Below are 27,988 nucleotides of genomic sequence, written 5' to 3' on the forward strand. Positions count from 1 at the left end.
TTTGATTCATCCAAGCTGGTAATTCACTGAGGAGTCTGTAATTCTTCAGTGTAATTTATTACATACAGTCGGATGCTAATGTAAAAACAACAGGGCCATTGTGTGAGTGTTCTTTTCTTGGCTGCCGCTGTAATCCCCCTCCCTCCAGCACAGAGGGTTGTTTAAAAGTAGATTCAATATTGTTTTGTTTTGTTTTGTTGAAATTGCCTCGCTGTTAATATCCGTCCTGACTTACTAGGGGTGTGTATTGGCAAAAATCTAGTGATATGATACATATCACGATACAGGGGCAGCGGTACAAGATATTGCGGTACAAATTACTGCATGATTGTAATGGCTCTATTGATGTATTATTCTGGTAATTGTTATGTGATAAGTAAGCTGATGAGCTCCTCCTCCCAGGAAATAGGACATAAATGGGAGCGAGTGGCAGTCTCAGGTGAGACAGGGGAGCCATAATGTTTTCAGACCGCATTCTTTTTTGTGTTATTTTTCTATGATTTATCTAAAGTTTTAAATTGTGGACACTGCAAACATGACAGAAATAAGACCCTGTTAGATGCAGCGGTTGTTTTTTATTGGAGCAAAGACCGGTGCCTGAAGCCAGTACTAGAACGTCTCTGCTTTAACCCTCTAAAGACAAGTGTTTTACGAAACATTAAATAACTAATGAACCGTTTGAGTTAAACTGCATCTGAATCGCGGGATTCTCTGCTTTCAGACGGTCCTTGAATGGTACCTCAATGACAAGCAGGGGACCGTAGGGTGGGTGTAATCATGTGGTAGCCTACGGGAACAGACGCTAAGCGCTAAACCGAGCGTAGCATCGACGCTAAACCGAATGTAGCATCGAAGCTTGTAGCTACATGTTTTACAAAACATTAACAAAATATTATAACTTCCGAACCGTTTATGATAGAGACGAGCTGTAAAAAGCATCTGAATCACGGGATTCTCTGCTTTCCGAGGGTGCTTGAATGGTACTTCTACGATAACAATGGACCTCTCTCTAGCGCTGCTGCTGCAGCTCAGCTGTGCTGTGGCTCAGCTGAAAATGAAACGCTTTGTATGCTATTCCCCACAAAAACATAAAAATAAGTACTTTTCATTTTGTTTTCTTAAAATATTTATCCACCACGATGTAGTAGGGAGTTCAAAGTACCACCAAAATATCAAAATTGTGGAAATACTCTCCCACCTATTTTGGCGATTTGCCACAATAGAACGTCAGCGACTTCTGATGGTGTATTCCCAGGCCGCCACACATATTTGAGCATTTTCTTTTTAAAAAGTAACTATAAATAATTACTTTTTCAAAGTAACGTGCCCAACAGTAATCAGAGGAGCCACTGAAAGACTCCTGCCAACCAGCAGTCAGAGTTCGGAATGCAACACAAGAATAAACCACCACTGTGAGTGTTTGCACGTAAATCAATACAGTGCTTTTGAATATGCATACAGTATTGCAAAACAAAATATCGCAATATTTCAGTGTATGGATATATACACCCCTTTTAAAGCAGAAGTAAGCGATCCGGTCGTTTTGGCTAATGCTGCGTTCCAGGCAGGCTTTTGAAACCGTAAATTACAGCTTCAAGTCACGACTTACGACTCGTGTTTTTACGACCTGTTTTACCTGTGAAAGTCACTATAACGGCCACTCGTAACTTCCGACCCGTGAACTCGTACCAGATCGAACTGGTACGACTTCACAGGTCGGAAAAACAGGTTGCCTTGAACGCACCATAACTTCTTGTCAGCCGACGGAGTTAGCGGCCCCCGCCCTCGTCATGGATCTATTGGTCCTCGTCCCTACGTCACCACATTCAGGCGCATCCCTTGGCTGCACACACAGCCCTTTATGCCGTTCTCTCTCCTCATTGGATAAAACTTGTAGGATACGAGAAAAGTTTTCTCCTCGGCTCAGAGCAGAGCAGAGTGACTGACAGACCCGTGTTTTGGTCCAAACACTCTATGTAAGTGATTGCTGTCGGAAGATATAACTATTTAAGACTTATATTAACACAAAAATATTGCTTACTTCTGCTTTAACTAGCCTAGGAGCTGTTGACCTTCTATAGCAAAAAAAATGAAAATCTGCTTTTAGATGTGTCATTATTGAAACATACAGATCTTAATAGCAGCTGAAGAAAGATGAATACAAGCGGCTCAGGTAAGAGCTGTGTGGTTTTCTTATTAATGTTCGCTCGGCAAGACGGGAGCCGCTCTCTCAGGAGAAAACGCCTCCAAAGTTTGCTGGAGACACGGCACAATGTGCAGACAGGTGCCAGCGGTGTCCTTTGTGAAAATAGCTCTCCATATGTAGACGAGGCTCAGGTCGCTTCGGGTTAGAGACAATACTTACATCCCTTTAAAAATCCAATAGTTTGCTGAAAGATGAGAATGATAATTTCCTGCAAGGTGTCATAGCAAAGGTGTTACATGTAACAAAAAAACAAAATGAAAAGGGTATGAAAATATATTTGATGCAGAGGAGTATAATTTTCTTTCTTTTTTCTTTTTTTTTACATCAAAGGAGCCGAGTTGCAGACGAACCTCAGCGTGTGTGCGTGTGGAGAACAGCTTGTGGTAGCTCACGTAATGACTTACAGCCACATGTGGTGATACATATGGATAAAAAAAGACTGCTGCTTCTCTGAGAGCACAAGCCCGTCTCAAACTGTAACGCAGCCTGAGATGTTCAAACATTAGGAATTCATCACCGCATCGATTTCATGGCAGCATCTCCTTTCCTCTTTGTTGTTGGGTTTTTTTAAATGTCACGTATGACATGAATGCATAATTGGCTGTAAGTGTATTAAACACAACGTGGGAGGAAGAAAGAAATTAAAAATCTGACAGGAGTCAAATTTTTCGCATCAGATGCGCGCGCTGGGCCGAGCTTCCTCTGCACTGATAGAAGTAATGAATTGATTTCATGTACTGGCCCCCGAACCCATCATCCAGTCTGGTCCTTCTTATCCTGCAGCATACAGCAGCTAGAAATAATCTAATCTGCATCTGCTTTAGAGCCATTTTCAAGCTGTCAGTCGGCGGTTATGGAAACATTGCTGCTGTTTCATGTTTTTCATTACAATGGGAAACCTGTATGTTCAGTGTTTTTTTCCTATTTGCCACACTTGTCACACACGATTCCACATCGTGTACCTGCTTTGACATCGCAAAACCAATCTTTCTTCATGCCATGATTGTTTATACATTATCATGACATGATCCGAGGCCACGTGACAGAGGATTTTACCAGAATATTTTAACCCATGTTAAATGTAAATGACTTGAAACGTTATAGTGCAAATCAAAGAACAGAACATGAAGCTGAATGAAGAACAAAGACAAAGGTTACAACAGGTCATCTCCTGCATGGGGCTCCTTCCTCAGGCTGGAGATATAGATTTGCATATGTTTTATGTGCGTGTATCGTTGAGCTTATCTTTGCTGCAATTTTGCAAAGACAAAAAAATCTCCCTGGTGCAGGTTTTGATGGTGTATTTATTTTGACAGGCTCATGTACAACTATGTAGAGCAGTAGGTGTTACATCATCCACTGACAACAGCACCATACTCCTGTAAGGTCACTGAAACATTGGCATTTGTCACTCAGAACAGTTCCCATTTCAATTTTTAGACTGGTTTTGTACAAATGAACCGAGATGTTCTGGTTCTGGGGTTCATCGTGAAACACCTCAGACAGTATGTTTACATGACAGTTGAAGAAAATGAATTATGGCCTTAATCTGACTATAACTGGAAAACTAAACTGCATGTAAACATATTAGAACGACTAATACGGCATGTAAACGCCTTGATCTGACTGAAACTGGGCAATGCATGTGTGCATGTGTAGCGGAGTCTATCCTGCGTTGTGTCTTGGTTAAGGTAGGACAGGACGACCACGTGGATTGAGGCACATTTATTTTTATTTTTTTTTAAGGATTACTGCACCTGTTTGACCACCAGATATACTATTTTCAGTATGTGAACACAGTAGCCATCGCTAGCAAAGCAGCATTACTTTTACATTTTTAACACCACAATTGTTCCAATAAAATAAATATAAAGATATGATAGTTACCCACACTTTCTGAAGTGAACTTTACCGCCTTTCAAAATAAAAGTTATTGGATCCTAACAAAATAAAAACTGATAGTCATAATCTAGGGTAACAACATCTCCATGCTACACATGCATCAGAACAGCAGAGATGGCACAAAGTGAAGCATAGAAGCTGACCCGAACCCGGCCAAAAAACAAAAAAACTAGTGAGAAGATATTTAAAAAAAAACAAAAAAAAAACGACCTGACTTGAGTCACTTGTGTATATTTTTAGCCCGAACCCGGCCCGGACTGGTGCGTCTGGTCGGGAACTGTAGTAGTTGAGAACTCTTAAGTTATTTATATCCAGTTATTTACTAGGTGACAGAAACATCACATAGACAGTATCCACACTGACATCAGAGACATACAACAAGCTGGGCTTAAAAGATTGAACATATTCGTTTTTTAGTTTTAAAAAAGGAAGGATTGCACAAATCTCTATTGCACTATAGATTTTTATCTTTGTTCAGCACTTTAATGGAGGTTGGAATGGATGATAACTTAAAGCTGTTTGATATACATTTTTGTATTCCAAATCTTCTCCCTGATGGGAGAAGTTTGTATTCAGAGAACAGGAGTTGAGTCGGAAGAGATTTTTGTAGCTTGTTTTACCACTGCGGTGTTGTAAAGACTCTCTATGGGCTCTATATGTTTTTATGTCGATTATCTTAGCTGTGTTGTGCATGCTGGCCAGCTTGTTTTTCAGTTGCATTGCACTTTTATTGTAACATTACCAAACCAAGCAGTGATTCCATATCTAATGATGCTTCCAAGAATGGCTCTAAAACAGAAGCAACGAGCTGTGCAGAGCTGAGTGGCGGTAACCTGTGAGCAGCTGTCTTTGGTGTCAGAAAGAGCTCATAAGTTGTGGACATCTTTAGTTGTAAGTGTGTATTATAAATGGATGAAGAGACATAAGCACTGATTTCAAACCTTTCTACTGACAGAGGATTCAGGACAGTCCCCACATTCACATGGCAGCTCACATCATGGTCACAAATGATGTTGTGGATGGAATTATTTTAGCCTGTGAATGTGCTCTATGGTAATATCTCATCTCTTCTCTCATGCTGTACCGTGCGTTGGTTCATTTTGCTTTCACACCACAAATGAACTCAACCAGACTTTGCCTGGATGTTAGTCTGCACCAGGATCCAATTTACAGCTTTGACACCAGCCTAAATGAAACACACTAAGCAAGAAGATGCACCAGACTGTCTTTTAATGCAACCAAACAGGTTAGATGTAAAAGTAAATGAGGCTGAGCTGGTCACAAATGTAGATATAACATATAACATGATACCTAGAATGAATCAAATCCTAAAGCATTGATTTTATACTCTTCTATGGTAAGAAATAGTGGGAGGTCAGAATTACCCAATCGACACATTTGAAAAACAAAGATGTTTCTGGGCATTTAGCACTTTTAGGACTTCCCCTGATGTCTGCTCCTTCTGTTGCTGGCAGGTCAGACGGCACATTGTACCGACAGCAGTCACCAGATTAGTTCAGTGCTGATGGAAAAAGCTTGGTTTAAGGACCAAAAACCACCATGATAACAACAGATCAGTGTGCCGATCACAAGACAGAGGCTCTTGCCATTGGCTGAGTTTATTCTGAGTGATCTAATATAAATAGAACAGATTCCAGGTAGAAATAATGGTCTGCAGGGTTGGATGGTGGGTCCAGGTGGGCGGGGCTTGTTGACCACAGAATAGTGACTGTTTTTTAGGGATTATATTTGAAATGTCCCCATGTGAGGTGGTCTGTTGAAACCTGTTTTGTCTGTATGTGGACAGGATGTTTCCTGAGACTGAGTGTGTATGTGTGACAGAGAGATTCATTCAGGCAAATACCTTAAAGCAGAAGTAAGCGATCCGGTCGCTTTGGCTAACTTCTTGTCAGCCGATGGAGTTAGCAGTCCCCGCCCTCGTCCCTACGTCACCACATTCACGCGCATCCCTTGGCTGCACACACAGAGAGGACCGCCCCTTTATGCCGTTCTCTCTCCTCATTGGATAAAAGGTTGTAGGATACAAGGAAAGTTTTCTCCTCGGCTTACAGCAGAGCAGAGTGACTGACAGACCCGTGTTTCAGACCAAACACTCTATGTAAGTGATTGCTGTCGGAAGATATACTAACTATTTAAGACTTATATTAAAATAAATATTCCGCTTACTTCTGCTTTAAAGCAAAAAGTATTTCCAATACTTGACTCAAATGAATTGCCAGATCCTCAGTGGTTGAGTTTCCACCATTGGGCAGAGGAGGAGAAAGAATAAAACCAAACACTGTCTGATTAGGCCTATATTTTTATAAAATATTGGTATTTCTCGATGTTGCTGCTTTCCACTCATGTTTTCCTGTCTTTTACAGCACAAAACAAGTCTTTCAGTGTGAATGCTTTAACATTTAAACATCATGAAGTTTTATCATGGTGGATTCTATCAGAAAACACTTGTAGGAGCCGTTAGCTCCCTGCTTTTTCCATTTTTTCCACCAACTATTGAACACAAAGAAAGCAGGGTGCTACAGCGGTATCGACAGCTGGAGGGAAGTGCATGTGGTGGCCATGCGATAAAAACGTCTGGCTGTCCTACAGCGGGCAATGTCAGCGCATTATTCCCATTCAGTCACCTCCCCTGTTTGTTTTATGTGTGGCCTCTCTTTACACCTGCATCCATTCATTTACCCATTTAACAAGGACAACATTGATTGAGAGAGGTGGCGAGGCGGCCGATTCGATTTCAGGGGACAAAATTGGATTTGATGGTGGGGTATAATAGCTTTCATGGGCTTTTCACGGCACTGAATAGCTTAGCTGGAGCTCCCATGATGGGACTGAGGTGTAATTCTGAGAAGGATCCCGGGGATGGCAGGATCACAAACATCCTGTTCCTTATTGTCCCGGCCCACGGAGCGATCTGTGCTTTCTGCCCCAGAGGAGGCGAGCACAGGACGCAGCGTGTGAGGCCCAGACCTGCCTTCAGACTTTTAAAAAAACACTCTATAAAGTCGTGCTCTCCCGGTCTCCGGGTGTCGTTTCCAAAAAAAAACAAAAAACTGCGCTCTCGATTGATCAGCTGCCACGACAACTGGGCCAAGCTCTCGCCAAAATGAAAAAAAATAGAAGGGGGTTAACCTGCTGCGAGTTGTGGTTGGAGGTGGTGGCACATTGGCGGCAACACAAAGGCTGTTTTCAATTTTTTTTTTTTTTTTTTCTGCGGACCAGAATCCAGGCCTTGTGGCTGAGATAAGATGTATTCAGACTCCGCAGACACAATTTGGGTAATCAGTCCCCTCTAATGCCTCTCCACTTGGTCTGCTCTGATTTCATTCATCTGCAAATTGCTCTGAGGAGAACAGTTTTGCTTGAATGGAGGACGGATTGCACTTTGTGAATATGTTGCCTTTGAACAATATGTTAGCTTTTGATGAATGAGGTGGGGGGAGGGGGTTCAAAAAAAAAAAAAAAAGCGGTCCCCTGAGCAATCATTCAAAATTTGCAAACAGTTAGACTGTTACACTGTTGTTAGTAAAACAAAATGCTTTTGAGACTATTTTTCACTCAGTTGTGTGTTTGACTGAAAACAACTTGGCTTTGTGTGTGTGTGTGTCAGTCTCTCTATTGTTCACTTCGGTGTTGTTCTCAAACCGACAGCAGAGGGGAGATGAATTAACCCAGGTGTTGGTTTTTCCAGGTGCCACGGGCGACGCTCAGCCCGACGCCGTCCCCTCGGTGCAGGGCACCCTGCCGCACTTCATCCAGGAGCCGGAGGACGCCTACATCGTCAAGAGCAACCCCATCAAGCTGCGCTGCAGAGCCGCGCCCGCCTTACAGATCTTCTTCAAATGCAACGGGGAATGGGTGCACCAGAACGAGCACTCTTCCCACGAGTACAAAGACCTCAACACAGGTAGGATTGTTGTTAACCTTTATTTATTCTCGAGAGACATTGAGGTTACCCTCATTTTCAATGCCGCCGAGTTACAAGCCAAGATACAAGACATACATTTAACAAGAAATAGGAAATACAATCATTTAAAACAGTTACAACCAGAGACACAGCTATCCATAACCAAGCTCCTAAACTCGGTGAGTGAAGGGAGCGTGTCTAGTTTCAGGATGTGCTGCAGTGTGTTCCAAGACAAGGCAGTAATACTTGTACAGACTCGAGGAGCTTTAAGTAGCAGCAATTCAGTTGAACGGGTCATGTAAGTGATCAAGCGTTGTGAGCGGTTACGTTCCACAGCAGTCGGTTGCAGGGGCGGGTCCAGAGTATTTCCTGGCGGGGGGGCACAAGGGGTAACAGCAGTGAATCTGGGGGAGGGGGGGCCCAGGCTGCCATTGACCGCTCTCTTGAATATTTATATTGTGCAGTTACACACTGTTTACAGTATGTCTTCATCTTGCTTTTATTGGCCACATTGAATCTTTCACCTAGTAAGGAAGATGCCTATGACCTTTCCATTTTCCACTTGTAAATATTAAAATTATAACCAATCAATAATCAACTCTATCTTGTAAATAAGAAGTCTTAGCAGAATAAGCAACACAATAAATTGAATAAAATGAACATCAACATCTTATACTCTTACTGAATAGTTGCTCTGTACAAACATCTCAGTGTTTTGTGTAAGAGTCAGTCAGTTATGCAGAATAACCAGAACAAGCATCACTCAAATGGTCAAACTGAGAACAATAACAATCTTACACAATTTTCTTTATTTCCTACATAGAACACTGGGATGTTTGCTATACAGAGTTGAGCCTTTGTTAGGAGTTAGTGCTTATAGCTCTTTACAGTGAACAGCAGTGGGAAAGAGCTTTGGTTGAGATTGGAGAAAGAGTGACGCCTGGTTTAAAAATGGAAAACACTGACAGTGAATACTTTATTTATTCATATTTACACTTTACAAAACCACAGCAATGTGATTCCTTCTAAACGTTTCTGGATGTGACAGGCTTAGAGACGTCCTGAAATTAGGGTGACCAGGTCCCAATAAGTCAAATGAGGGAAAAGGGGTAGGCTACAGTATGTTTGTGGGCGACAAAGTGTAAAAATCCCATTCAAAAAGTATATTGACTTTTAGATGAGGGAACCGGAAGTGCTAAAAATGATAATCAGGTTTACTGGCAGACTTCTTCACATTGCTGGGGGGGGGCAAAGTGGTCACCCTACCAGAAACGGATCCCAGAATGCCGTTCAGTTTCACACGTTCACATGTTTCCGATGAAAAAAAACACTCTGGAAGGGAGGGACTTGTTGTAGATATTGATTGACATCTAAGCGTGGAATGTAGGGGAGAGTCGGGTAAAAAGAGCCAGTGGGTAAGTTGAGCCACCCCCTGTTGCTAGGAAACCATTAGAAAAGTTGAGCATGTGACCAAATATTTAGGAGGAAAGCATCATTTCATGGAGTCTGTGAAGATAAGAACCACATGAGTTAAAGTGGTTTGACATTTATGTCCAAAAAAACATATTTCACTCTGGAAAGTATACGTTTCATGAGAATTATGTTTAGCTGTGGGATCTATGAGCTACAACATGAGGTAGTAAACCGAGCATGAAAGTGCACCATTTTAGCTGTGGGGAGTAATAAAGTCAATATAGTAGCTCTGGGGTAAGTTGAGCCATACACTGCAATACACTTAATGAGTGTATGTTGTCTGTAGATGTCCTAATTATTAAATCAAGAATCTGCATTTGTATGATAGTAAGTGAGTCCCTCAGCACAGGTAAAGCTATTTCTGGTAAACCAAGCTTTACTTTCAGAGGGTTAGGGTTGTAATGCAATGTAACTTGCAAAACTCCCTCCTCTGTTGCTCACCCTGAAGTTTCTCCATGGTTTTTCCCTGTTTAAATGGTTTTCTTGGGAGTTTTTCCTCAGTGGATGTGAGGGTCTGAGGTTAGAGGCTGTTTTTATGATGCAATGATATAAAGCCTTTCGAGATGGACTGTTTGTGAAAATGGGATGCGCAAATGAAATTGCCTTGTCTTGCCTTACCTTGTTCTTGACACCATTAACCGTAAATGAGGATTTTTCCTCAATGGTCTTCGAGAATAAATAAAATGGTTATAATAATTAATTTTCTGAAATATCCCATAGGAGAATACTGTCTGAGCTATCTTCACATCTCTGAAACTCACTCGTCCCCTGTGATGATCACCAGTGCACCCTGAACACTGTAAAAAACAAAGCACAAAAGCATAATTACATTAATATGACCAAACCACAGTGAGTTGGTGTCTCAGCAGCAGGTTCCAGCTGTTTGTGCTCACCTGCAACCTGGACAGGTGGAGTATGGAGTAAAGGGGGGAGGTGGGAGATAGATGGAAGCGAAGGATGGGGGTGACTCAACTTACACCTATGCTAAACTTGCCCCGAAAAAAAAGGTCTCGTGGAACAACTTACCCCGTGTAAGTTGTTCCACGAGTTTTTCGGGGCAAGTTTTTTGGATACGCTGTATTATCAAAACCATCAACAGTGAAATGAACAATTAATATGGTGATACAGGATTAGAGCGGGTAAAATCAATTTTTCTCTTCATGGCTTAGGGTTTTAAACATGACACCTGTGGGTTTGATAGAGGTTGAGACTTGGAAACTTTTTCTTTGAAATATTTTTTTCATCCAGAGTTTGACTGTAGCTGTGACCTAGATCGTGACTCATGAGTTAAAAGCCAGTGACATAAGGCTGGTCTTTGGCAAAATGGAAGCAATAGCGGGTTTTTCTTTTTGTTGAAAGCAAAAACATTCATGTCTTCATCATGAAACCACACTTCAAACAAACAAACAAACAGTTTATATTCGGTGTGACTCACTCACTGCATAAAAAAGAATATCCTTGATGTTAACAAACCTGCTGAACACATTGCCTGCATATGGTGTCCTTCAGAGCGTCATATAGAGACCGGGCTTCAAAAACTGCCTTTTAACTTACCTGGAAAAAACAACAAAACACATTTCTTTATTCCCAATTCACCGCAGCAAACTCTCTGAAAGCCCTGGCTGGAAATGTATATTTTTCTCTAAGATTGAATCTTCTTTACCAAATGCACAACAGTCTAAAAGTTAACATTCAGAAAACAAAGCATTATGAAAAACAGTGTGAATGTGGAGCAGTGGAGAAGTCGAAACTGAAGTTTCTGGTTAATTTGGAAGCAGTCTCTCTCTCTCTTGGTGATCACACACACACACACACACACACACACACACACACACACACACACACACACACACACACAGTCTCTGGGTGTTTTCACAGCAAACTGTCGGGGGAAGAATACAGGAGACTTCAAAACACTCCCTGAGTCATAATGAGGCAAATATTCACTTTATGAATAGTGTTAGAAAAAAGCTGGTACAGTTGAATGAAGATTTGTGTTAGATGAACACTGATGACTCTGACTTCTGCCTCTCTGCATCCTGCTCATCCGCTCCGCAAGGAACCGACTGATAAGATGTACTGTATACTGTGATCATGGTTAGAGCTGTATGATGCACACAGTACAGTCATGTTCATATATCAGCTAATATAATATGTATAGACTCTCTCTATCACTGCTCTTCTCTTTCCACTCCTTCCTCTTTTGGAGACTGGAAATAGAAAACCTTTAGATATCAGCACTTAGCACTGAAAAGAAATAAACGTGGGCTTCACAGCGTGTGAAGGACCTCTTTCATTACACTTGTCATTTATTTAATATCTTAATTTAAATAGTGGTTTGTTGCAGATATTTCTTCAGTTAAATTCATCACCAAGGAAACATGTTTCTGTTCCTTCTGTAGTGAGAAACAGGTCTGTCTTTGAACACAGATTTCCCCTGACAACAAGGTGAGAACTGAGATTTTTCTCTTATGATCTTGTGATGCTTCAAAATAGTGTAGTTTAACCACTGCTCAGCAGTAAACAGTTAAACTGCAGGTTTTTATTGCAAATTTGATTATTCAGTCATTTTATTTTAAGGGCTGTTACTTTAAGGTACTAGATGTTACGGGTCACCATGACTTTCTCTGAGCACATTTCATTACTGTGAGTGGAAAGTCTGATTAAATTGTGGAAGGGAACACTGAAATCTTTTTAATACTTTTCAACATAAATGACTGAAGCTGTTGTTTCTCTTGGCAGCACAGGCTTGATTTACTGTTGGAAGATGATATAACAGTTACCGACCATGGATTTAAAGAAAATATATAGTCTGTTTACCCTGAAGGACAGGCTTTTTAAAGGTCCCAAAATCTCTCTCTCTCTGGGGCTCTATATTGCATCAGTTGGGCAAGATATAGGTGATGTCACAAATTTAAATCTACCAATCAGAGTTCAGCATCATTTTAAAGGGATAGTTTAACATTTTTGACAAATTGGCCCATTGCCATAATCCCTTTTAGTTTTAGGAGTAGGTTTGTTATCTTTAATTGCTGGTGCAAGCTATTTTTGGAATGGCGGAGCTGCTCAGAGCTACGGTACAGAGGCTCATGGAATTTCTTGGTTTCCCTCATCAAATACGCAATCCAACAACTCCAAAACGCTCTGGTGGACAAGTTGTGACCTTCACATTCACCACGCTATGAGATAATAACAGAACGTTATGAGACAGAGTTGTTTTCGAGGCAAATGCAGAAATTGCTTGCTGAAAAACTGCTCCTAACGGGAACGCACATCAGCGGTTTTGTATGAATTTACCTCGAAAACAACAAAACAAATGTCCATATTAACTGACTGATTTTACACTTCACTCATCACTGTTAGTCCTAAAAAGAAAGGCCTAACAATGTGTGTGAATGTGTGTGTGAATGGGTGAATGCGATGTACTGTAAAGCGCTTTGTTCTCTCTTTTTTTCCTAAATACTTATAGGTTTATCTTACATATTCACAACATAAATTGGGAGTTGAAAACTCTGGGAGATACAGACTTTTTCAGTTTTTATGTCTTTTCCGAGTCCCTCAACTTCATGGAATTGCATTTCTAAATCAGAGCACAAATGCAAAATGCTGTATTAATTACGGTCTACCGTAACACAGGGCTCAGCATAAGTTCTCCTCTTTATCTGTTTGAGCAGAGCACCTGCTTCACTGGCCTGTGTTTCCACTTATTATGCATATTATGTCTTGTGCTGTAAAATTAAAGGCTTTTTAGAGGCCGCAATAAATCTCCTTCTGGTCTAAATGTGGTAGCAGTGATCTTAATGATGGTTCAGCTGCCTGAATCACATTTTCTTTTTGCAATTATTTTTATTAATTGGAGTTGCACTCCACGGTTTGTGTTTTTTTACGTTCAGAAATGAAACCGAGTAGGCATTAAGTAACTGTATGTTTGGAGCATGACACGGCTAATCAGCCAGGAGATGTGTGGACCCTCGGGCGAGGCCAGCTGGAAACCCAAAAATAATGTGCGAATACTGTTTCAACAAAGTCTGTGGCTAATGGTGATATGTGTTTCATGTCTAACTTATGATTTGAAGTGTGAGGGAAGCAGTAGTGTACCGTACCAATTAAGTCCCATTAGTTTTTGTCAGGTGGAAACATGTTGATTAGAGGACCTGACTGAGGCCTCCTGAAGGGATTTCTGGCAAACAACAAAGCCAATGTGACACCTCGGCTGGAATGCTGTGTGATTAGAGCCTGTGAGAAAGCCGTCTTTCTTGTATTCATGAAGGTCCCTCCACAGGAAAGAGGCTTTAATTGCTTCTGGAAGTTCATTACAGTGTGATTGCTGTGCTGTGAAATTGTTGTGAGCTTGATAATGGCAAAATGAAATTTGGAACTTCAATTGTTTGCCGGCACTCACATGTGCAGAGGGAAAGTACAAAGGGGGAAGTTGACTTGGTGGGATTCGCCAGCTCCCTTCATACGCCACATCCACATCCAGCATCCAGCAGGAGGGAAGCTAATCAGTGGATTTGACAGATAAGAGTGAGGAACTGGGAAGCCAAAAAGCCGGCTCTGCCTCCAGGCTACAACATGTGGCAGCTGTGTTAACAAACCACCAAAGTCAAATCTGAAATGTTTTGGTTCCAGAGTTAAAACACAACTATGGAAGCTTTAAAAAAAATTACACATTTTACTTTCCCAGTTGAAAAGTTGAAGGCATAGTCTTACTTTATTCACTACAGTCAGGGAGTTGCTGCTACAGCTAATTTAACTCCTGTTTAACTCCGGCTTCAGCGTGTCACAAATAAACATATCAATGGTTTATTAGGGAAAAAAGTATAACTTTGCTTTAACCACTTGCATTCTAGGGAATTTCTTTTGACAATTTCTACCTGAAATGACATGCCTAAAGTGTATCAGTAATTGCTCAATAACTGTAGGGTCTAGATGCACAAGCTCAATGTCTATGGAAAGGTAACAAACTTTGTGTGCTTACTTTCCTGAAGATGAAGTACAGTGGCATGGAATAGTCTGGACACGCCTGGTCAAAATTTCTGTTAATGTGAACAGTTAAGAAAGTGGAAGATGTAATGATCTCCAAAAAGTTACCATGACACATTCCTTTACAGATGAATGTGTCATCTGTAACTTTTACATTTTCAAAATGACAGAAAAGGAAAAGGGCCCCCAGCAAAGGTTTGGCCACCCTGCATAGTTAGTAGCTAGTAGCCCCCCCCCCCCCTGGAAACTATCACAGTGTGTAAATAGTAAATATCTTGTCTGATACCTTGGTCATAGTTATGAGAGCTCAATTCTCCTGGGTTTCCCATTATTTTACAGGCTGCTGCTTTGTTTCCCTTTTTCACTCTAAAATTATAGAAAACTAAAATAATAGGCCTACACTGATGTTGCTTAAAATATTGCAAAATTTGACCAGGGGTGCATAAACCTTTTCATGCCACTGTATGTTTATACAAGTTTAATTTGAAAGAGGAGAGCATCCACGTGTTTTGATATGATATACGTAATATATGGCATAAAGTTACAGGACTGCTTTTTTTTGCTCCCTTTTAATGTGATAGTCGCTCATGCTTGAGGCTCTAGTAAATAATACACAAAATGTTTTTGACTCTTGAAATCAGACAAAACCTTTTGGTGGAATGTTCAATCACAGCTGTTAAGCCACACACCTGGAGTAGAATCAGAAATAAAAAAGTTATTTCATTTTTTCTTTGTAAAGTTATTGGCTTGAGAATAGAGGGAAGCTTATGACGTCGCCCATCACCTGCACCAGTGCGGTCCTTGTTGAGTAAACAAAGGCACTGAGTTGAAAAGGTGGAGGCTCCCTATGTAAGAATTACATTACTTCTTTGAAGTTAGATGAGATGGTGAAGACATTACATCTGCTAAAGCAGATGTAATGCCTCCACAGCTTCAGCATCACAGTTAAACCTCAGACCTGATCCTCTCTGACATGTTCCAGTGCTCCGCTGCTGGCTACCTTTCTGCTAACACTGTAATCAAGCTGTGCTTTTAGATATTTTAGGAACATGAGGGGAAAAACACACCAGTCTGTAAATGGCCTCTAATGCTCTGTCACTGAGGACACTTTGTCTTATTATTTATTAAAAGCACATGGCTGACAATATGATAAATGGCTGGATTCAATTCAGGTTTATCAGGTTTGATGTGCTGACCTCCCTGACTGCAACACTTGATGTGGTCGAGCTGTTGTTAATGGAGCCTACATGCAGCAGCACCACGGTGGACCAGCGGTTAGCACCGTTGCCTCACAACAAGAAGGTTCCAGGTCACAACGTGGGTCAGGTAAACAATACGACATCGCCATGACAACATATAGTCACGTGTATTGTTTTGCCTCGTGCTGACAGACCACTTGTTTACATAGAGTCTTGTTTATGCCGCTACGTGCAGCGGCTTCCGTCCGTCTGCCCAATTTCATGTGAATGCAGCATGAAAAATACAATTGAGTTGCTTGCGATATTCATGGGTTGCAGTGACGTCACGTCGAAGGGACCGCCGCCATATTTGTGTCCGATTTGACAGGTCTCCTCATATGACAGCATGCAAACCGCAGGATGGAAATGACAGTTTCTTGACAAAATGACAGGGTTTCATACATCCTGTCTGGGTTTATATCTCTATAACAACAGACTAACTCTATATTATCCCACTTATTACACAGTTTATGAATTAATTAATTAATTTGAGACGTAATGTTGATCAAAGTCCTTAGTCCGGTCACTTTCTCCGCTGTTTGCTCCTCACCCTCCTCTCGGTCGACTCGTGTGTAGTTGTTTTCAACGAGCTTTTGATAATCAATCAGTAGATTGATGAATTATCATGTAAATGTTACGATGTGCGCATTTATGTAGTCCTGTCTGAGATGACGGTTACGGGACACGTTTGTGTCACGGACTCGCGGTGGCACAGACACAGCTGGTCACAGCTGTGACACTGCGCTGGCCCGTCCGCTCTGATCGCAGGTTTGGTTCCAGCAGCGGTGAGGGAGGCAGAGAGCCTCCACTCTCCCTCTAACAAGCTACAAGTCATGTTTCTAACATCACAATTAGTCTGAAGCTGGTAAAAATGAAACACAAGGTAAAAATCCTTGATAGTTCTTCTGCCCTGCTCCGCTGATCAGAGTGGCGTCCCTAGCAACGGCCCGTTTTACTTAGCAACGGTCTGTTATACAGAAATAAAAGACTGAATGCAGAATCAGTGAGTAATTAATAAGAAAGTAATCAAAATGCAGAATTCAATATGTCCATGTTATTAAAAAAAAAAGTGAAACCCCTCTTTTTGTGAGACTTGTCACAGCCCACGCTGCACTGCTGCCTGCAGTCAACTATTTATTCCGTCTATAACTTTACGTCTTTTGGGATGGAATAAAACTGCAGTCCGGGGTTTTTTTGGCGACTGCTATCACAGTCAACAGCACAATATAATCCTGGCATCTTTCAAATAACGTCAATTTTCGGTCTCTTGCTGATTTCCTCCTACTACTCCACTTGTTCTGGTAACGTGTCATGCTGTGATCTGTGCCCAGGTTGCCCTGATTCGGACACAAATATGGCGGCGCAGAAACACAGTGACGTCATGTGAATCTAATGAATACAACCGCAACACTAGATGGGAATAATTCCTACACAATGTACCGTTAAGCCTTAACGTTACTTAGCAATGCCTTAACGGTTAAGGCATTGCTAAGTAACTGTAGTAGGCAATTGACGGGGGGAACCCTGGACACTCAGGGATGTTATGCAGCTGAGGCAAAAAGTGTTCCAATCATTCCAGGTCTCCCATATCTTTATTACATTTTTTTTATCTATGTATTTATTTTCACCAAAAAAAATCACATTTTGAGAATAATTTGACTACCTACTTGCTATAGAGACAGGGACTATATTTGTAAGTTTACTCTTGAGACTGCATTTGGTGTTGGAAAGTGATGAGAACATTGTTGGTTAGCATAGGTTGTGAAGCTTCATTTTGTTGTGGAACTGAATCACGAGCATCTGACCAATCAATACACCAGAGATGGCAGCCCCTTGTTGATAAGACAGTTGGTATCTTTAATCTCATTCTGAAATTATCAATACCAATTACATTTTGCTCAAAAATGTAGTAACTTCTTAGAAAGGCTCTTTAAGGTCAGTTGAGGTGAAAGTCCTTGAGGTGGCTTCAGGGGACCTTTATGTAACTAGGAGAAACATGAATAATTTAAAGCCCCCAAGTATTTTTATGTGGCCATAGCATCTATTAAATTATTCCAGTGGTGAAATTTTTTTTTTTTGTCTTTAAACAGCCCGCCCCACTGAAATGTGGCGCTCTACCTAGCAGTAATCTCCCATACCTGGAGTATGGACCGTATAATTCAAAGCTCTGTGGACTAATGTGAGTAGCATGACAATTTGAGGAACCACCTCCATAGTGTAACTAGTGTGCAGAAGCTAAGCATCGACCAGTTAATGCAGATTCATTTCCTCCTCTATCAGTTATGCTCGTTGCGGATCGTTTTGAAAAGGGAAAGCTGATGCATATTTCATATTCATTACCTCAAATTAGGCTCGGCTTGTTCATCAGCGTTCGCACATCAGTAAGTGCCTGCTGCCGTCGCTGTTCTTAACTGACTGACAGCCCACCTGCCCCCTCTTCCCTTAATCTGTTTCATTATCCGTTTGCCACTCAGCTATCTCCCATTCCCGTTTTTTTTTTTAAAGGGGTGGAAAAATTACAAGCCGTTTTACCTCGACTTGTTCTCCCACTCTCTCTCCGTTCACCCGATGGTTACCTCTCGCCACGAGCGCCGCACTTAACCGCCCGTGGCACCGCCAAGGCTGAATTGAAATCTCCATGCTATCTAGTGGCCCGTGTGGATTAGCAATTAGAAGAGCCTGAGGATGTCCTCACCGTAGCCTTGGCACAGGCCGACTTGTATCAGCGGTGAACGCCAAAAAAAAACACACAGATAAGGACGGACTTAACGGGAAGGCTTTGTCCTGGCTCAGTAATAGACAGCAACATTGAGTATTGGATTAGTCGAGCTAATCAGAGGAGGAGATCAGTGAAGAATTGTAATGTTATTGATTAGGACATGGGCCCTCAATGCAAGCAGGAGCACCTGATAGCATCTCTTATTTACCAACTATCCTGATGAATCACTGGCCGCTGATAAAGCTGACAATGCCCTTGAGTTTGCCAGCAGCAGCAGCAGACACTGTGTGTGTATCTGCTCTGTGTGGTACAACACCTGAGGACAGGCAGGCCTGCGTAGCGTCTGCATGGATATTGATTGCATTTTTTTTTATAGATTATTCCAGTTCTATCTGTAAAAAAAAAACACTGTAAGCAGCTCTTTGCAGATTAAATTTGAGCAAGCTCAACTGAATGTCACTTTGAAAACCGGAGAGTTATCAGAAATTAAAGGACACACCCACCTTGTGCGCGCTGGCTCGTGCGATTGTAACCTTCGGGGTTTAACGCGAATCTCGGAATGCCATTCTGTCTCTGGACCCAGGGCCGGTGCTAGGAATTCTGGGCCCCCTGAAAGAAGACTAAAGTGGGCCCCTTGCCCCCTGACTTTTACACTTTTTTTTCTTAGACTATGTATGTATTATCATATTTTATTTAGCCTACTTTGTTTTGATGCTAATGCAGCATTACTATGAGTATTAGTCAGGGTCTTATGCAGAATAATTCAGTCATACAGAGATTAGACTACTGGGGTTTTTTGTGGGCCCTACTGGGCGCTGGGCCCCTAGAATTATCATCACCTTTCTCCCCTATACAATGACCCTGTCTGGACCTAGATTTAGCAGTCATACGGGGGGGAAATCCATCACAGAAGAAAACCAGATACCTCTCCCTCCACCCACAATGGCCTCGCTGGACCAGAATGCAATGCAGCCGCAATGCAATTGGCACTTTGAGCAACGGCCAGGCCGCAGACAAACCCCAGCCTTTACAGAGTGGTTGGCGCACCAAGACAATAACAACAATTTATCCGCTCACAATACAAAATAAATTAAAAAAAAACCTTCAGAGACCAAAAGGCAACAAGCTCACATCCCATTCTTGAAAGGCATTCTGGGAAATGCAGAAGCTCAGCAGACACAGATGAGGCAGGCTGAGGGGAAATGGGGACGCCAAAGACACTTTATCACAAACTACCTCTGCAATGCACTCAACAGTATCACAGACTGATGATATACAACAGTGTAAGAGGATGGGAGGGAGAGTTGTTCCTTCAGGACAGGGGCTGATTTGTTCTCACCGATCTCACTGTATTAAACTGACACTTCACTGTCAACGCCGGAGCGGAGTGAAGCACAGAACGAGGTTCAGTTGGACTCTTTCCCAGTGATGGAGTTCTCACCAGGTCAGTTACATATTTTACATCAGCTGAACAATGCAGAGAGATAACTTAGGGGAGATATGCGAGGGAACAAAATAATAATCAAGATAATTTTCCTTTTATTCTCAGAGGCTTCACGCGCAGGAATACTCTACGCGGCTCAATGCAATTATGAAAATATCCTGATGAATTCTCCATTAAATGCCGTGGTGTTATTAGAGAGGTTTCATCCACCTATTTTTATGCTAAGTAAGATCCATGAATTGCAAAAGCTGACCAGCCAAGATGAAATTAGACCAAGTTTCCACTCAAAGGTTTGTGAAAAAAAGTTTTATGCATGTGAAGATCTTGCATAAATTGTGATGGAAATGCATTGTCCAATAAAAAGATGACAGACTGGATGCCGCTGGCTCGCTTTCAGTGACTCTGTACGGCACCATGAGTAAGAATATTATAAAAATCGCACACTTCTTGTTTATTAGAAACACAGAGCGGAACCTAATACAGTCTGACGCAAGAGCCTGCAGTAAATCCTTCTCTGGTGAAGGTTATATTGTTTGGTTTTAGTGTTGAAACTGTTTTAGAGAGGCATTGATCAATTTTATGATCATTTACTGCTGAAGTTTGTGGAGCTGTTGGATTGTATTGATTTATACTGACAGGTGTTCTTATAATTGTGTTCCCCATGTTTATCAGCTGAAGAACAGAAACGGCTCTCTGCAGACAGTACAGTGCAACACAAGCACAGAGTACATCCTCCAACAGGGTCATGAAGTTCAGATGACACCGCTGCAACAGCTTCCAACTCTCTGTGCCAGAGGCAAAGTGTTCAAGACAGCAAGAGAAGCTCTGCTTCCTCTGAAATGTCAAAAATGGAAAAGTTCACTTATTTCAGTAGTTCAATACAAATAGTGAAACTGTCGAAGGTAATGGTTGGGATAGTTCAACATTTTGGCACATTGGCCCATTGCCATAATCCCTATAGTTTTAGGAGTAGGTTCGTTATCTTTAATTGTCGGTGTGAGCTATTTTTGGAATGGCGGAACAGAGCCGTGAGCTGCTCAGAGCTACGCTATGGAGGCTGATGGGATTTCTTGGTTTCCCTCATCAAACTCATCAAATACACAATCCAACAACTCCATTTTTGAGGCAAGTGCAGAGACTGCTTGCCGAAAAACTGCCCCCAACGGGAACGCGCATCAGCTGTTTTGCATGAATTTACCTCGAAAAACACTCTGTCTCATAACGTTGTGTTATTATCTCATAGAGTGGTGAATGTGCAGGTCACAACTTGTCCACCAGAGCGTTTTGGAGTTGTTGGATTGTGTATTTGATGAGTTTGATGAGGGGAAACCAAGAAATCCCATTAGCCTCTGTATCATAGCTCTGAGCAGCTCGCGGCTCTGCTCCAACAGCTTGCACCAACAATTAAAGGTAACAAACCTACTTCTAAAACTATATAGATTATGGCAATGGGCCAATTTGCCAAAATGGTGAACTATCCCTTTAACAGTACAAGCAGAGTGAAACACTTGAGTTTGGTTCAGTTTCACATGATTGTCAGAATGTAAGAAAAAACACTTAATTGTACTGTTTAATCAGTACCCCTGTCATTAATGTTGTAGCTATTTGATCATAAAGCATAACATAGGAGAAGCTGACAGTCTTCCCTCTGATTATGTAGTGAGGAAGTGAAGGACCAGTTTATCGCGGGCATTAAATTTCATGACAATTAATCCAGTCGCTGATGAAAGAACACATCGTAATCAACCATCAATCAAAGTAGGTCAGTAGGTTATCGGTTATAGGTTATGTGTGGAAACTATACATTTAAAAAAACAAATGATGTGCAAATGCAGGAAAGATATTTCACTGGTTAGGTGAAAATGTAATCCTCCCATGGGTAGTATGACTATATGTCTGTGGAAAGATATGAAGCTGTTGTTGGCATGAGGGGGAGAGTGAGGGGATCATTGATACAAGGTTCAAGGTCCAAGTTACTTTACTGTCATTCCAACATGCTGACATGAACAAATGAAATTTGGACCTGAGAGAAACACAATAAATAGAACAAATAGGCATGATGAATAAAATCGAAAGAAAGTTATTGCCCTTAACTCACTGAGTGCCATTGACGTATATATACGTCAATCAAAATCCAACGCTTGAGTGCCATTGACGTATATATACGTCAAATGCACTTTTCTGCGGCTGGTAAATGGGGACGCTGTTGCGCACACTGTGAGTAATTTTGGGGCTTCTGGGATGTGTAGAACGAAGAAGACTGTAGATCAGAGCAAGAAGTGAAGAAGAAGGAGAAGACGAGCGCGATCGGTACAGAGATAAAAAAAGTTGGGAAAAGTTTCTATTTCTAGAGGAAAACGACGGGCAGAGCCTGGAACAAGTGTAACGTGGAGCTGGAGGAAAGCTTAGCTACGGTGCTGTTAGCATAGCTCCAGCATGAAGTGATCAGAGGAGGCAGGAAAGGTAAACTCATCTAGATGATCAGCACCGAAATGCCGAAGCGAAAGCGGATCGCGGAGTCAGTTTCACCAGTTGCTGTCTAACCGACGTCGTGACGACGAACCGAGAGATCAGCGCGGTGAGTCGCTGCCGCGGCCGCGTCCAGCAGAGAGGCTGAAGACGCCACGACGTCTCCCTCACTACTTCAGAGACGAGGAGATGCAGCAGGGGAGAGGGGAGGAGAAGGAGGGGAGGGGGGAGGAGGGGGTTAGGAGAGGGTGAGGGGGCAGCAACTGCAGGAGGAGTAGGAGAGCAGGCATCACTCTGCAGAGTAAGACTCCTACTTGTTGTATTTTAGTTTTTTTTTTTTTTTTTTTGTACAATGAAAAAACATGTGAAATTTAATTTTCAGATGTCTTACATGTTTTTGAAGCCAAAATTAAAACGGATAAATCACTGTTTTTCTTGAGAGACTCTCTTTCACAAAAATGCATTTTTCTCAGCTTTCTAGAAAAAAAGTGGTCTTTTTGGTGCAACCAGGCTCTATTCAACTTAAGATAAATCAAGAATGGAACAAGGTACAAACAAATGGTTTTTTCCCTAGTTACATAGAGAGTCTCCTCTTTCCTTTGAGCTGTTTGGTGTTTTCAGAGTCATAGTACAAAATACTCTCTGGGTCTTGACATATTACTCAGAATGCCCCAAAACGCTGGCACCTGGCACTGACCATTTTATAAAAGGTCTGGCACTCAATGAGTTAAGAAGCAGCATCAGAGACGATTTGTGCGTGCGTTCAGACTGTACTGTACAATGGAGATACAATAAATGGGATACTACAAACTGTCTAAAACACATATTTGGTGTTTCTTACTTGAAAGATGACAGTTAGACTGACATGTACTGACAGTCCCAGCCCATAAGTAAATCTGGATCATTTATTGATCAGCCCTCTAGTACCTATTGATTATGCATATTTAGATGAAGATCTTTGTTTGATCCTGTTCCTGGTCTTGTGGAGGATCAAGGTTTCAGATTGCATTTATCCTAGAATATTAGGGTTGTCTGAAGAAAAAAAGATATCAATGCTAAAAATTAGTATGAGTTTAGATAATCTTTTGCAGCAATATCTATACCAACAGTGCTTTGTTTATTTCTTCCAGCTGACACACAGCCCCTCCCCTCACTAGCAGCTGAACACACGGAGCTGGCTGCTGTCGCCAGCATAAAACTAAATAAACATGGCAAGTGCTGCTGCTGAGGGGCCTTCAACACAAGTTCTAGTTGAAAATGGGGGGAGGGGAAAGCTATAGTGCCATTTGGAAGTATTTTGGGACAAATGAACCAGGAAAGACTTAAGAATAAGCTGTGTCTCAATTCGGGGGTCTGCATCCTGGACAGGACCTGGTCTTTGTAGGCTTGACCCTCCGTAAACCGCGTGGAACAGAACCAAGCTCTGGTAAATGAAGTGCTGGAGCCTACAGAGGACAACCTGCTGTGTTTCCGGGCCGACCCAGAGTGCGGCTCCTTTTGCCTAGCAACCGTAAAAGCTGCAGCTCATTCAGCTAATTACTCACTTGGAACTCTCCTCTGACTGGACCATTACATTGGAAACAACTTCAATTAAAACACAAAGAAACAACACAAAGGACATGGAGGAAATGTAATACAAAGGATATGTTACGGGCAGATAATGCGATTGTAATTCCAGTTGGTATAGTCAATTTTTACTATTTATTTTCACCTAAAAAAAACTGAAATTGGGGGAAATTCAGTTGGGACTTCTACCAAACAGTGGCCCTTTCTTAAACAGCTCCGTGCAACAATCGAAACAGATCAAAATGCCATGTAGGGAAGGTCAGGCTGCGATGGAGCAGTTTACTGCTTGAAGTTCAAGAGAATGAAGGCAGCAAATGTCTGCTGTATTTGAAGGGGTGCTCCAAATAATATGACCACCTGGGTCATCTTGTGCTGCTGTGGCTGTGACACATCCCATGTTCAAATGAAGCTTCCAATGAATGCGGCCCCTAAATTGAGACAAACATTGTGTTGTCATTGATGTTAGTATTTGAATTTGTCTTTTTTCCTGAAGTAAATTTTGTGTTGGCCTGCACGACATCAGTCCTCCATTGTTGTTACGTCACGTTACCTCTAGTGGTGTGGCTCAGGTTACAGGTATGAGGTGCGTCTGTAAATAAAACTTTGCATCGCATTTTGGGCAACCTTTGTGATGTGTTTATCGTGCATGTTGACATTGTGATGGCGCTGAAAATACGATTAATTGTGCAGCTCTATTTTTTGGGGCTTTTATGCCTTTATTTTGACAGGACAGCTGAAGAGAGACAGGAAATAGGGCGAAAGAGAGAGAAGGGGAATGACATGCACCTGCTCTACCGAGTGAGCTATACGATGTCCCTAGTGTTTGAATTATCTTTATTTAACAATGTCATGCCTCATTCTATTCCGTCATTTTTCCCCACATGGTATCAAGAAATCATAGTATTATATTAGGATCAAGTATGATGTTTCAGGATTGTGACAGCATCTATCTATCTATCTATCTATCTATCTATCTATCTATCTATCTATCTATCTATCTATCTATCTATCTATCTATCTATCTATCTATCTATCTATCTATCTATCTATCTATCTATCTATCTATCTATCTATCTATCTATCTATCTATCTATCTATCTATCTATCTATCTATCTATCTATCTATCTATCTATCTATCTATCTATCTATCTATCTATCTATCTATCTATCTAAAAATTATGTGTATTCCGAATCAGTTTGTGTTTTAATCAAACAGCATGTAATATTATTTTTTACAACACGTGAATGCCCCTGAGGCCCCGATCGTCATGGTCATGGTCGTAGCCATGTTTCAGATGTGAGTCTCTAGTCTCTATGGCCAGTGGCTGGTGCTGGATTAGACTTTTACTACATTTACATTTCTTTGTTTCTGTTTCCAGGCTGCATAAAACATAGATAATGAGGTATTTTGTGAGAAGTGGGCGCTGCTGTTCTTCACAAAGATTTTGTGATGTTTTTTTTGACATTTTCAGACTTTTTAGCTGTTTTTAGAATCATTTTTTCCTTCACGGATGAATCAAACCAGTGACAGCTGCTTCCATAAAAATCATATTCAGTATTTATTTATGATGCATAGCAGTCACTTCATCAGAGGGCTGTTTGGACAGATTATTAGTCAGGTGAATCCATCCATTAGAGTCTTGATAAGTTGGTACAGCTGGTTATTTCTCATGCCCTCCCCTCCACTAATAACTCTGCTGATATGTATCAGAGACATGAGAGCAGGAGAAATATGAAGGGAGCTATATGAAAGAATATTACCGAGGCTTAGACCAATATAGGATTAGGACTTAACTCGATAGTGTTTGGGGTGTCAGTCTGTAAAACCTGTAATGGAATCTGGCTCACCAACCATCAGGGGAATTTCATTAGTCTGCCATTCAGTGGGGAGTTCAAGTGTCCCATGATGATCACATGGAATGAAACCCTGCAGGAAAGTAAACATAATTTGTCAGGCTTGGTCTACTGTTACTGCTATCTGCTGTCAGAAACTGCTCAAGCTGATGTACGTACAGTGATGAATCATTAGGATTAAACATGAAGCACTTTATGGCGGAGGACTGTGCACCCTTCAGCTTTCAGAGGAACAGCTAAACAATTCATCCACTAACTATGGTAGGCTACAGTAGACAAGGCAGCATGCGTCAGCTAAGATAAAAAAGGCAGACCTTTAAAATCAAAAGAAATGAAGTGTCTGCAAATAAAGTAAAATTTACTCCATGGCTGTTAGAGACTGTTTGTGCAGCAGCTTATTATGAGCCATAATTACATTTCGTTGGGAGTCGATATCTAGGAGTCGTGGACAGAGCAATGAAAGAAGTGCAGGGACTTAGTATGAAGAGACAAAGTCCACCTCAGGATGGATGAGTTGTTCAAATTCCTTGTGAAGGAGGGTGTTTTTTTTTTTTCTATTAACCGTCTAACCGTTCAACAAAGTTATTAGTATTGTTACATATACTGTAACCACGAGAACTTAGGTAATCTAATTTTGATTTTGATGTGTTTTCCCCAGCCAAGGACAGAGCGCAGGTGAAGTTGGGGGGTGCAGCACCGTGGGCTTCCATAAAACTCAGCGACCGGATGCCGTCAAGGAGTGAGAAATGGCAGATATGCTTACCAGCGAAGAAAAGGTTATACAGTCCGAGTGAGGTGCTGGAGCATCAGAAACCTATAGGGCGTAGGCCCAGGCTGCCTCCCTACTCTAGGCATGCATAGCCCCTTGCTAGGGCTGCACGATTATGGCCAAAATGATAATCACGATTATTTTTGTCAATATTGAAATCACGATTATTAATCATGATTATACATTATGTTAGATAAAACATGTTTTTATTGCACTTTCTATTTGAAACAAACAATAGGCTATGTGAACAAGGCTTTCAGTTCAAAATAAAACGTAAAATAAAAATAAATAATAGCCTAAAATAAAATTTACCCAAGACAAAGGGCTAGCGAAAAATAAATGCCATTGCAGAGTGCAGAGGTGTCATTCTGTACAGTAGCGTACAGATACTTGTGTAAAAAACAAAAAATAAAAAATAAATCTGGTAGAAGTAGCTGCTGATTCAACTCCTTTACTCAAATAAAAGTAAGAAAGTACAGGCTCTGAAATGTAATTTCAAAGTAGGCTATAGGTAAAAATTAATTTTTGCCATCAATGATACACAGAGATGTGTGGGCAAGAGTCTGTCTAGCATGGACCAAAGCACAGCACGGATGGTTCAGCAGCAATTTGGAACGAATTAAAAACATTTAATGAACAGACCAAGTGTTTTCACACAGGCAGCGTCCAGCAGGTCGGCCTAGCTCAACTGTGCTGCCACCAAAACGGCCATAGATCGCCGTTACCGGCCGTTATGATCACGGTCGGAACGTTTTATTTACACGACGTATGTAATTAACACCAAAACGGCCGCGTGGGGTGACGGGGTCTCGGTCCAGCTTTGAGACCACCCCGCAGCCCGACCTCGATCCCATCCAGAGCGAGACGGCGACAGTAGACAGCCTGAGGTGCTGACTGACCAGACACAGACACACGTCATGTCTACTGTCACCGTCTGCTGCCGACATCGTCTCACTCTCACTGCAGAGTGAGATCCATCCAGCCTATGAGTGAGACGTAACACCGGGCGCAGAAGGTGACACAGTACAGCAGCATTTGAAGCTGCAGACTGACCGGCCGGGACATACACTCTGGACTGTAAACAACATGTAAAGGGAGGATGCGCTCGCTTGTTAGTTAGGCAGCTTCATGGAGGCCTGACCTCTCGTTCGCCCCCTGGTGGTTGGCGGACTATTGGTTGAGAAAGCGCTTGATTTGATATGCAGCACAGCCCGTTTTTTTACATGTTAATAATCGCGACGATCATCTTAATTTAATCGTGGCAGCCAAAATCGTGATCGTGATTAAAATTCGATTAATTGTGCAGCCCTACCCCTTGCCAGATAGTGTGAAAAATATCCCCCACAATCTTACTTTTTTCCTTCACTGATTAGCAGGAGAAATTACTGACGCCCACCCTCCAGTCCTGTGTTTGCGTCCCCCTCGGGAGAGTGTTT

At 41.7% G+C, this 27,988-nt stretch overlaps 1 protein-coding gene across 3 annotated transcripts in view; it reads left to right on the forward strand.

Moving 5' to 3' along the window:
* The window catches only part of unc5db (unc-5 netrin receptor Db), a 328,306-nt gene that overhangs the window by 124,222 nt on the left and 176,096 nt on the right, over nt 1-27,988 (forward strand). For all 3 annotated transcript variants that reach the window (XM_085787638.1, XM_085787639.1, XM_085787640.1), the window contains exon 2: nt 7,818-8,033. In XM_085787638.1, the coding sequence (XP_085643764.1) occupies nt 7,818-8,033 (216 nt within the window). The remainder of the gene's footprint in view (nt 1-7,817; nt 8,034-27,988) is intronic.

This window comes from Trachurus japonicus, chromosome 9 (assembly GCF_045865225.1).
Source record: "Trachurus japonicus isolate A0001 chromosome 9, Traja_1.0".
NCBI classification, from domain to species: domain Eukaryota; kingdom Metazoa; phylum Chordata; class Actinopteri; order Carangiformes; family Carangidae; genus Trachurus; species Trachurus japonicus.